This window comes from Acipenser ruthenus, chromosome 1 (genome assembly GCF_902713425.1).
Source record: "Acipenser ruthenus chromosome 1, fAciRut3.2 maternal haplotype, whole genome shotgun sequence".
Classification (NCBI taxonomy): Eukaryota; Metazoa; Chordata; class Actinopteri; order Acipenseriformes; family Acipenseridae; genus Acipenser; species Acipenser ruthenus.
Window position 1 is genome coordinate 6082220 of NC_081189.1, and position 12546 is coordinate 6094765.

At 38.3% G+C, this 12546-nt stretch overlaps 1 protein-coding gene across 1 annotated transcript in view; it reads left to right on the plus strand.

Moving 5' to 3' along the window:
• Window positions 1-12546, plus strand: part of LOC117973394 (uncharacterized) — a 397211-nt gene that overhangs the window by 96001 nt on the left and 288664 nt on the right. The window contains exon 4 of the mRNA XM_059035625.1: window positions 786-895. Coding sequence (XP_058891608.1) covers window positions 786-895 — 110 coding nt within the window. The remainder of the gene's footprint in view (window positions 1-785; window positions 896-12546) is intronic.

A 12546-nucleotide genomic window follows, 5' to 3' on the forward strand; every position in this document is an offset into this window, starting at 1 on the left:
ATAAACCCTCCATTTCCCTTTGTACTTTTAAACATGCACTTATCATTTAAGCCTAATAACTAAATTTTTCCACAGAAAAGCTCAAAAGCTTCAACAACCAGAAGTGATCTGCATTGTAGTTAAGTAAAAGCTTAAGGCTCACTGTAGGCCAATGTGGGACCAAAGTCCACAATTATAAATCCCAGTTTTACTTTTCAGTGTCTTGCAACTCTGGAACAATTGCCTTTGAGGGTGGTTAGTTAGTGCCTGTTCCCTTTGGTATTTTAATGTAGATTAATCTCTTTACTGTACCTATGCAATCTATTTTTGTTTGTTGTTTGTTTTTAGCTTTTTTTCTGTGACCTTGAGGTGAAAAAACACAGAAGACTTATTCCCTCAATTTAATGCCAGTCCGAGGTGTTTCTCCTGCATCATCAGATCAATGGAAAGTAAATAGCCTACACTTCTTGTTTCACAGTGCAGTATTGATCTTTCTTCAGCTTTTGCTTGCCTTTTTCCTGCGTCTTGTGTCTTTCAACCCTTGGGACTGAAGTGATTGCCATAGATTGGACAAGCTAACAAGCGCATGATGAGGAAGTAGGGTTCTTTTTTCTTTTTTTCTTAGTGGCATACTCACACAAACACAAGCTAGGTATATAGAGCACTGCATTGAGAAACAGGTCAATTTTTACCTTGGCACGGAACCACCGTGGAAATATACAATACAGAGAGGTAAATCAAAGGGCTGCAGGGATGGAAGTACTGCAGGAATCTCCAGATCTCATGGCAAACTTTGTTTTTTGCAGCTGATGCCACATTTATTGAGGACCCTAGTCTTTCACAAAGTAAAGCAAGTGGCCTGCGGGGAACGCCATACTCTTTTTGCACTAGAGGATGGGAAGGTGGCTGCCTGTGGGTAAGTCGACATAATGTCTTCAGACTGATACTGCAATTTGCTCCACTGTGGTGTTTAGTGACTGCAAAATCCTATTGTGTCATGTTTCAGTGATTTGACTTGTCGGTGCAGAGAAGTGTGTAAATATTAAATCTGTCTCGTTTTACATTTTACCAAAAGGCAAGCACTTAAGTTTTTCTCTGATTCCATTGATGAACACATGTCATGTTACTTTACATATTGCATACATAGTTACAGCAAGTTCATTCGAGTGTTGGGTAAATCAATATCTAGTGCATTCATTGTATAACATAGTTTTCCGTTAAAAGCATTTTAATTGTACGTTTTTGCATAAATTAATCCATTAATCCATCCAATTTTTTCTAATTTGATTTATTTTATGACTGTAACCAAGTTATAAAAGTAAATACTTACATTGCAATAAAAAAATAAAAATAAACTTGTTTTGGGGCTCGCAAATGTGTCTCTAAAATTTAGTAGTGTGAGGAACTCTTTTTTTATGTCCGTTCAACATTTCCCATAATAACATAATGACTTTTCAATGTTGGAAAACCCTCTATTTGGCTATGTGCACAGGCATTGCCTGATACCGTTAAACCATATGACTTTGTTGAACTTAGATGAACACACAGATAAGAGCTTCATTGAAAATACATTATTTAATACAAATTTTATAGATCACTATCAGTTCATTTAATCATTTTCCTTTACAGCCTCCCAGTACGCTCAAAGCAATCGGTTTGACTATTGCTGTGTTATTACAGCACATTGATATATGAGCTTCATACATTCTGTAGACATAACCGCAATGCAGTCTTATTGACATTGTATGTACCATTACAGTTTCATTCTTAATCGTTTGGGTGTCTGTAACACATAACACCCAAACTCATTACACATACTGTAATTTCAGTACTCTTTGTGCAGTCTGCAGGGTTGACGATTCTCTTAGTTTGTCTCCCTCTCTCTCTCATTCACTCTCTTCACTTGTGATATTTTACAGATCTTGTTGCCAGATGACAGTTATAACTGGTCTTATTAGGTAACCCTCTGTTGTCCTCAGTGCTGATTCGAGCACCATTAATTTTCTATTATGGTGCGTTAAAGATGTTCTACAGTGCAGCGCTTACCTGCATTATTGAGTCAAAGACCAATTGAGGAATTTCTCTGTGGTGCTAGAACCCTTTGGGATCTAATTTATTATTTCAGATATTGATCTGCGGAGAAGGCCAAGGAATGTGATTCTCGTGTTGACTTAGATCTGGCCTGTAGCTGTTAACTCTCTCTGATCTGCCTCCTCCTGCTCGCTGGCAAACACCTTCCAGAGCCCTGTTCTGAATTCCTGCTCACAGCCTGTAATGTGCGGCAGTACAGCACACAAAATGCGGCTTCAGCCACACAGTGACGAAAGACGCATATATCTTTTGGTTGGATGAGGTGAGGCGACAGAGAGAGTGTTTATTTGGCTGCATAGCAGTTGCAAGTGATTCAAATTAATTGTGCGTCTTTATTATTAAGTTATATGCTGTATGATTGAAGAGCATCAATGTTTGAGTTGGCAAGTATGAAGAGTTACTGTGTTGAATATCTCTCTGCCTTTAACCAATTGAAATTGATGAAGTAAAGCTGCTACACAAAAGTGGAAATATTTTATCTACAATCTGGAAAACGTGAGGATGCAAAATAATTAGCATTTCTAATGAGTGGGAGCCATTAACTCCAGCGTTTGGTGATCATTTTCCTTCTTTAAGTGAAATCAGATGTGGAAAGTGTTAATCAGTGTTTAAAGGTCTTCCTCTTGCGATTATAAACCTCACTGATCAGGTTCAGAGTGTAAATGTATTGGTAATGTTAAACCACTTTGCTGGAGATGACTAGTAGAGGCATAGTAGAGTCGCTAAGCTAACTTTAAAATGATTGGAGAGATGAAGCATGTGCAAAAATGTATGATGAAGGAAAATCTATTAAACAGTTAACCACGGTAACCTTGGAATGAGAGTAGTTAGCGGTTGGTTGCACTTGAATGGAGTAACAGGTGAATAAGTAATTTCTATTGTGAATTAGTGAGATTGTAACAAAATTGACTAATAATGGCAGTCAATTGCCACAGCGAGAAAATTATTATGAAAAAGGGGCCAAACAGAGGCTAACAAAAATAATTTATTGCTACTGAGGAAATGAACAAAAGTTGTCTGAGTAACATCCTGTAGCAAACTTTCAGGAAGACAATAAATATCACTGGTAGTAGAAATAAAGAAACAACAATAACAGTCCCGATCAAAAAAAAAAACTATAATATATAAATCACCAAAAAAACAAACAATGTCCCAGAAAAATCCCATGCCAAAAAAAACACCCTAAAACAGGAAACAGGAACTGAAGGCCTGCCTCCATCAGGGGACTAGTGGAGGGAAAACAGGAGCAAGCACAAGTAATTACCATAAAACCCCCAGTATAAGGGTAGTGCAAAACTCACAGGTACAACAAACCAATTGAATGAATACATATAGATGCCCTGAAAAGCTCAGAAAATAAGAGACAGGAATAACTACATAAGGCAAACAAAAAAGGAGCTAATAATCAAAAGGCAAAGACATTGCCTGCCAGGCTCTGCTATTCAGAATTAGGAATAAGCAGGTGATGCGTTTCCTGCAACACTATGTGTGGCTACCGCCACAAGATAACAAAAACAAACTGTAGTTACGTATGATCTGAGCCTACTGTAGTATAAATATCAGGCATAGAGGAATACACAGATAGAGAAGCTCAGAATACTTCCAGAATCATCGTGGAACATTGGTGTAGCATCTGAGGCTATCTCGCCAGGGAAGGTACTTTGATCAATTGGTTGATCTCTGTTAATACTAGTGGCATGTATTGTATCTAAACAATAACATTCAATGTAGTGTGTAATGTGGGTATTTAGAACAGATACGTGGTAAGCATTGTTAAAATCTGAAACATGTTTTAGTCTCATCCTTAGAGCGTAACAAAGTAGTTCATTCCATGTTTACCTTCATTGATAAACCTTACAGGAGTAGAGAAGTCAGACAGGTAAATGTGCTCTACACCAGTGGTTTTCAACCTGTAGTACGCATACCTTTACTGGCTTGCTACTGGTATGCACCAACAGTTCTTTATGACAATATGATTCTTTAAAACACAATGCTCCCTCAATCGCACCATTGTAATGTATCAATCTGTTTGTACCACTGAATTACAGAGAAATGAGAAATTATGATGCAGGGCTCCAGACTGCGACTGATTTTTAATGTTGCATCTCCCTTTAAAAGCAAGTTTCAATATTTACGAATGCGACATGACGTCAGTGTGTATATAAAAACAAAAAGCATATCACATGTTTTAATAAACTGAAGTGTGATAAGGACGGTCGGTAACAATTTGATCGAATAAAAGTGCTTGTAAGTGCAGAGAGGTATATTAACATCAGCAGAATATGGAACCCCAGTTTCTTGAAACAGTTGTGATGGTGACCAAACATGTGAGTACTGTTGTGTAAAAAAAGTAACTTAAAATGAACAGTTGCATTTAAGAAATGTAGAACAAGAACAGCAACAAATAAAAATACACTTAAGGTTTGTGTAGTGCACACGTACCATTAACAAAATGCCGTGGAAACTTAAAATAAAGAAAATAATTAATGAAAGGCTGTAATGCAGCAAAAAGCGTGGTAACACTTTATAGTAAGGTGCTGCTTATTAATATGTTATAAATATATAATATATGCTTAATAACTATTTTTGTAACACACTAGAAATCAGAAAACTAGTGGGAAGGATGAGTTTCTTTCTTTATCCACCAGGATGTAAACAAGATACTGCATCTTACTGTGGTTTACTATAGGGAGCAAGTTACAGTCCTCTTAAAGCAGGTCCTTGTAATATGTATGACTTAAATTAAATGTTACATAAAAGCTAGGCTATCCAGGGCAGGGAATATGAGTTGAAAAGCAAATCAAGAGAAATGTATCACAGCATCTACCAAGAGTATTAAATAACTGCAAGAAGCCGCAACCTCTGCATTTAGATAACTGCTGGTGTTGAACGTGATTCCGGGGCCCATGACTGAATGTGAATGTGAAAATGCAGCTACCTTTATTTTGGTACCCTGAAATCCTATACATTCTGAACACCATGGTTTCATTTTTTTCTGGTTTGACTCTTTTCTGCCGCTGCAACTGTGTTTGTTTTCCACAGTTCGGTTTAACTGAGATATTATTCATTGGGACAAGAACATCAAATGGTCAGTGATGCGGTAAGTAACAACATAAAGCAATTAGGACAAAAACAGGCATACTGTAAACGCCGTTCTCAAAGAGGCATACTGCATAAAAGTTTGCAATAAGTTAACATAGCGATTCAGCGCATTGCAAACACTCAAAACAAAATGGTTTGTGATGAAACTGGGGAGTTTATCTTATCAACAAAGGGACAAGCTAAACAAAATGACTAGGCTTAGCTCAGGATTTGTGAATACCTTAGATGTCATCTTGTGTGGTTTGGGCAAGGGACCGAAGCCCTCTGCTCAAAGTGTGCAAAAAAATCTTGTTCTAAGAGACACCCTTTTTATAAATCACAACAGAAAAAGATTGTACTCATGAACTTCTATTAAAAATAAAAGTGTCATATGTTCTATAGATGGGATGACATCTACTGTACACACAAGATTGACAAATCCTGCATAATGATTTCTCATACGTGACTTATAATGAGAAAGTACAGGCTTTCAGTAAAGTTAATACAAAGAATAACTGGGATAGTAAAAATTAGCAGAAATCATCTATAGAAATAATAAGCGTCTCACCCACTATGTAAACATGAATAAAGGATGCTGTAGTGCTGAACTAAACAGACACCTGATGGTCATAAATTGATTGTCATATGCTTCTGTGAACCGTCCTTCCAAACAGTACAGCTCAACTGTGATGGGATATCTAGTTTGTGGAAGCATCATGCTTCTATCCAGCTTCACAGCTATTTGGAGGTGGACTTGTTTAGGGTCATACATTTCTCTGAAATGTCTGAACCCAGGATATCTTGCCTTTCTGTCCACAGCACTAACCCCAAGGCTGCTGCGTGTCCTCAGGGTATGTGAGATATCTTCATGAGGTCTCTGCCCAGCTCGGGTCAAACCAAAGACCATATTTCAAATGACTGTAGCTGGTCCTAATTGGCAATTAATCTAGACGTCTAAACTGAGCGAGGTCAAAAGAACAAAGTGGAGTTGAGACACAAGGCTGACACAACAGAAGCCATGGGTAAAGTGCACTGGTGAAGCAGCTGGGCTGCTCTGCATTGTCTGGAAATGGATTATACCCCTGACCTATGGTGAGCTGCACTTTCTTTGTAAACTGGGCTAGTAAGCCTTTCTTCTTGTACTTCAGAAAGAACCGCACTCTCATTGTATACCTAAGTAAGCTTTGGGGAATGACTTAAAAAGCATTGTCTTACCACTCTTTAGTACAAACAACTTTCTCACAATCCTCTTATTTTCATTTTGTGAAGCCAGTTTACCCTACCGTAATAGTACACAGTAAACTCACACCCTGTGTTAGATATTTTTTGACTTCTGAGTCCTATGTGCAGCAAAGTTATTGGGATGCTGTGAAAGAGTTCATTCTAAAGGTTGTGGGTATTCACTGGGCAAGGACACAGAACAGTTATTTGATGTTTCCACACTGCACAGGCATGCAGATGTATTTATAATTACACAATGTAGTGCTGTGGTATATGGCCACCACTAGGGTACCAGCAATGGTATCCCTAGTGTGGGAGAAAAACACTCACTGCTGACACAGTGTAAAATGTCCCAAAACAAAACACATTTCAAAACACAGCTAATAAATAAAAGGTGGCCAAGCTCGGGCCGTGCATGATCTCCACTATAAGTGCAACATGTTTCCCGCTGTTAAAAGGCTGTACTGAACCCTCGCTATACTATTAGGGATCGGCAACCGGATCCCATAAACTCACCCTACTACAAACACCACAAGTCTTGGTTCACGTTCCCGGCGATCTCTGCTCTGGCGATCACGGTATTCATGCACTCATCCCAGTTCTGAGGATCACGAGTCACACACACGGTGACTTGTTGCTGTTTTTCCTGGTTTTGTATTCTCTCGCTGTCATATTTCAGGCTTGGCGATGCCGTCAGCCAGACCTGGATGCACACAGCAGACGTGCTGTAGAGACGATTTGGCAGAGGAGAGAGAGTGTTCAATGCAACCCCCTTTATGGTAGGGAGCAACTCAGGATACGCACCTCCAGCCAATCGGGGACTCCTGGTCAACCGAACCATGACCGAGCCCTATCAGTCAGTGTGTCCTCGCTGAGCACCCGAGCTGCATGGTAGGAAGTGACAATTAATACAAAATATAAACAAAACCCAAAAGGAAATTTTAATTCCCTTTGCAGGGCTACCTCCCTTCCAGATGCGCAGAAGCATTTATAAGCAAAGTTGATATACATGGCGATTAGAAAGTAAGTTTACTACATCAACGCACCATATCTCACAAATGGTAGGGCATAGGAAGGTGACATTGCATACAGTTGCTAAGGGATCCATGGGGACGCAAATGCCACAGTTATTCATTTTTGTCAGTAGGAGGTGCCACTTTGACCTACCTCTGATAATCACAGGTGTTTTATGTGCTCCCCCATGATCCAGAATGAATTGCATTTGTGTGACAACGGACATTACGGCAGCATTACGCACCTCATCAGGTATGCTGGCCACCTCCCGGACAATGACATCCTTAAGGTCCGGAATTGTGCAAGGGTTCCCTCAGTACACGTGTGACTTCAGGTACCCCCATAACCAGAAATCCGCTGCTGTAAGGTCCGGTGAACGAGGTGGCCATTCACAAGGAAAGTGACGTGAAATGATTCTGTGCTGAAAGTGCTCCTGCAAGACGTGTTTCACCTGGTTACCAATATGCGGTGGCGCACCATCCTGCACGAGGACTGTAGTGTTTATCACATCTCGTTGTTGCAGCATAGGAATGACATGGGTTTCCAGACAGGGTGAAGTGCACTTCATCCGTCCACAGGATATTAGCAGGCCACTGGTCATCCAATTCCAGTCGTGCCAAGAACTGCAACACAAAATCGACACGTCAATGCTTGAACATGATGCAACTTGTATGGAAACATCCGCTGAGTTGAACGAAGAGCCTTACAAGTTGAATTGGGAAAATCTAAGCAGCAGGCGACAGCACGTGCGCTTGTGCTGGGTTGTTCTGCTACTTCACGGCTGATCTCAGCGACAACTTCGGTTTGTGCCGGTGGTCTGCCACTACGAGGCTTATCACTAGTGCAACCTGTTTCCACTCATCATCAAACTTAAATTAAAATGGTTTATTATTATTTGTATTATTATTTATTTCTTAGCAGACGCCCTTATCCAGGGCGACTTACAATCGCAAGCAAATACAAATACATTCAAGTGTTACAATATAAGTCATACAATAAGAACAAGAAATACAATAATTCTCAAGTGTGACAAATCACAATTCAATAATACAGCAGATAATAGTGAAAGTTACATCAGGATATGATTAAATAGTGATAGTTACATCAGGATATGATTAAGTACAAAATACTACAGATTAAACACTTGGCAGATTACAATATTCTGAGGTACAGGATTAAATGCAGTAAAATAGGGGGCAGATAAGAGCAAAATAAAGCATATTTAAATGAAGGGTGATAGTGTCCCAGGATACAACAGAGGAGTTCTACAGGTGCTGTTTGAAGAGGTGAGTCTTAAGGAGGCGCCGGAATGTGGTCAGGGACTGGGCAGTCCTGACATCTGTAGGAAGGTCGTTCCACCACTGCGGAGCAAGGGTGGAGAAGGAGCGGGCTCGGGAGGCAGGGGAGCGTAGCGGAGGTAGAGCCAGTCTTCTAGTGCAGGCGGAGCGGAGAGGTCGAGTGGGGGTGTAGGGAGAGATGAGGGTCTGGAGGTTTACACAGTCTTTTCAAAAGCGACTTGTCATCACGACACACTGATTGGTTTATTAAATCTTTCCACCGTCATATCATTGATTCGTTTTGGATTCTGATTTCCACGAGTGCACCTAATCGCTACAAAATTGCATGTGCTACAAAAAGTTGGAAATTGTTTGAGCTCTTGAAAATTTCCTCAATCAGAACAAATTAGTATTTCCCATTTTGGTGAGTTGCTTCACCATTCTGTTAAATAATGTGCATGTCTTAACGTGTGTAGGGGTGCGGTGTTAATTTAGTTTGACAGGTTATTAATGTTAGTTTGTCTGTTACTTTATTATTATCGTTTATTAACATACATTTGCCTATTCCTTTTCTTTTACTAATTAATTTCATTTCATATGTTGATGCATGTGCATCATGACAACTAATACATATTTATTTATCTATTTATTGTGTCTGGTGGCAAAGTTTTTATTGTGTCTTTTTTTTTTACTTAATTTTATACACTGGAAGCTAACAAAAATATCTTTATTGGTAAGATCGCTTACCTCTGACTGCTAATTGTTGTTAGAATGGAGGTAGTATTCATATTTTTTTGCATCCATTTTAACTAGAAAGTATATTCTTATGGATAGATTTTTAGCCAATAGAAATGCCAGAAGGAAAAAAAAAGCATAACTTCCCAAGTTTTAATATCTTTATTTTTTAGATCATCTTTGAGTATAAATTCACACATGTGCATACTTTTTACAAACAGTAATGATGTTTGATAATTAGCTTGGCTAGAATACAATATCCTAGTCATTATTAAATAGATTTTCTCAAAAAATATTATAGAGATCACATTTTTGACATGCTTTGTGAAATTACTGGGTTTTTTTTTATTTTGTATTACTGACTATTATAAAGAAGACATCATCCCTCAGCAGCCCTTTGTATTTTTATGAAATATGGTCTTTCGTTTAACATCATAATATATTACGCTGTTTGCAAGCAAATAATCAGATTGATTAGGGAGGTAGGAAAGATTAATAACATAACTAGGTATGTTATGACATCCATTGTTTCAGCAGAGCCCTGTAGAGGTGTGCTTTCCAAAATGCACCATGGTGTAAAATATTAACCTAGTGGGTTTCATTAGTCAACATGCTGAGACATATACTGCTAAACAGTAATAAACTGTTTTCTTGTTACATTTGAGAATACCTTTAAAAATATGAGTTGTCAAGTCTCTCCCCAAACCCTGTCTTTCTTTCTAGCACAAATGCCGCTGAATTTGTGTCTGTTGAGCCTTTGCTAATAAAAGCAGTGACTCGTCAACAGCTGTGAGGAATATCCTGGTGACAAGTAACTAAGAAAAATGAGGGGCTTGTTTAGTGGGGGGAAAAGAACACGCGGTTAACCTTGAGAGGTGTGAGCGGCTTTAACTGTGACAGAAACAGGAGAGACTCCCAAAGGCCTGCAAAGCTGACCCAATAAAAAGATCAAAAACGTACTGATGTGCTTTGTTGACCGAGATGCAACTTCACATTTACAACATTGCTGCTCAACAGATATCGATCAATAATTACCTACAGTATGCTGCATTGCCATTTTCATTAAAATAATGAAGTGAGCGCCTTGTAGAGCAAGCAATACAAATGACAAGATGTGACTGCTGTGAGAGCTGCAGCGTACTATTGAACTGGCTGATTGGTTGACTCAGTACAATGCTTACAGTATAGGGCCTTCCAAGCACAGTTGTAGCCGTTGTTGTGGCATTCAACACACAACTGCCACATGACATTTTATTGGGAACATCCAGTTTTACAAACGCAAAGATGGCTTCTACTCAAGATGTTCCTACAGTAGAAACAAACCAAAGTAATTTTTTTAAATTTTATTTATGATAATTGAGATGTGCAGGACATGATTGAGATGTAAATATCTCAGTATTACTGACACATTTTGAAGTGAATACTGCAGATTGTTTATGTATTTAAATTTTTTATTACACTTTATTTTTAAATCAACCTTACTATAACACAAATATGATTGCTTGTAATAAAAATAGAACATTTGATTTAGCACCACATACTGGATACATTGTAGCATTAACTTTTTTATGCCGCAGATTGATTTTTGGCCGTCCGTTACAGGAATTGAATCCTATTAGTGCATTATGTTAAATTATCAATCTTCTACGTGTTTATCTCCAAACATTTTTTTTTTCCCCTTGTGAGTACACATACTTTACGGTATATGCTGCTTATACTGTAGTATTAGCATACATCAATATACATCAGTAGAGGTTATTTTCTCAACACTACAACAGCAGGATTGCATACCAAACCCTGAACAATTTAAACATTTCTGTAACGTGGCGTATGTTGTCACATTATTGTGTGATGTTACAGTGTTAAAACTGCCTTGCTTGGAGCACGAGGCTTCGTATAAAAAGATGAAAAGTGTGAAATCTCGGACTGCTCCTTTGTTGACTGATCTCCTGGTCCCTGCAAACACAGGCTATGGGAGAGTCAAAACAGATTTTTGAAAACATTCAAAGCATACATTTTACAAATATTCATTTTTGTACTTTTTAACAAGCCATTTTAAAGGAGTGGGTCTAGATGACGATTCCTTTGACTGTACTGTATATCGTATTGATTGCTTATTGTTTGTTTTAGGTATTTGTTCTTGCTGATCTCTCTATTATTACTGATTTATACGTTAGATCACTTAATACCTGCCGTGCAATGTAACTATAGTTATGAAAGCTTTATTTTTTCTTATTCTTTTCCAGCAGGAACTGTGTTGATGTAGTTTCCTGTGGGGCTGTTAAAATAATACATGCATTGATTAATTGTTTAATTAATTATTAAATACAAAAACAAGTACAAAAACGTTTTCAGTAGCTTTAAACTACAGAGGCCCCAGTACATTATTGTTTAAGAAAAAGCCAAGTTACCCGGCGGGGAGTGATGCCAATACATTTACAGTGGGTGTAACAATCAGTGTTTGTAAAAGGGAAATGGGATGTAGTGTACATTTGAATTAACCTTGTGGAATTATCAGACATTCTGGGGAGGCTGGTGAGAAAAAAAAACAAGTTTCTTGCAAAACACTAAATGTTAATGGCAATTCTATTTATAGAGCAAGTGTTTTCTAATTAGTCAAACTGCAAAGCTTGATGTTATCTAAAATTAGTTTTCATGTGAGACCTCCTGTCTTTTCCTCTCCTCTTTAGCTTAAATTAGGCTTTGTTCTTCTTATTTCATTAACTGTCGACCTGTTTTATTTATTTTACTTGTCATACAAATTGCTTTTTGACCTTGCCGTTTATAAACCTTTAGTGAATGGAAAAGCCATTCATACACAAAAGTGTGCGTGTGCTGAAAATGCATGAATCTTCCAGCCAGGTAAGAAGTGCCTGGTAGGGGTCAGATTATTATTAGAACGATTTGTATGAAATGAGGAAGGCTGTTAGTGCCAGCACTTGGGTAAAGGCAGATTACCAGAATGATTGGAAACACCATACAACAGAAAGGTATATGTATCAAAAATGCTATGAAATGTGTAACTAAATATCTCAATGCCTTTAGCTCTGTATACCAATTTAGCAGTATACAGTATAATACACAGGTGTGGCTGAAAAAGTCAGCACTAATTTCAGGCTCTGTATAAACACCCCATGTATATTGTGTA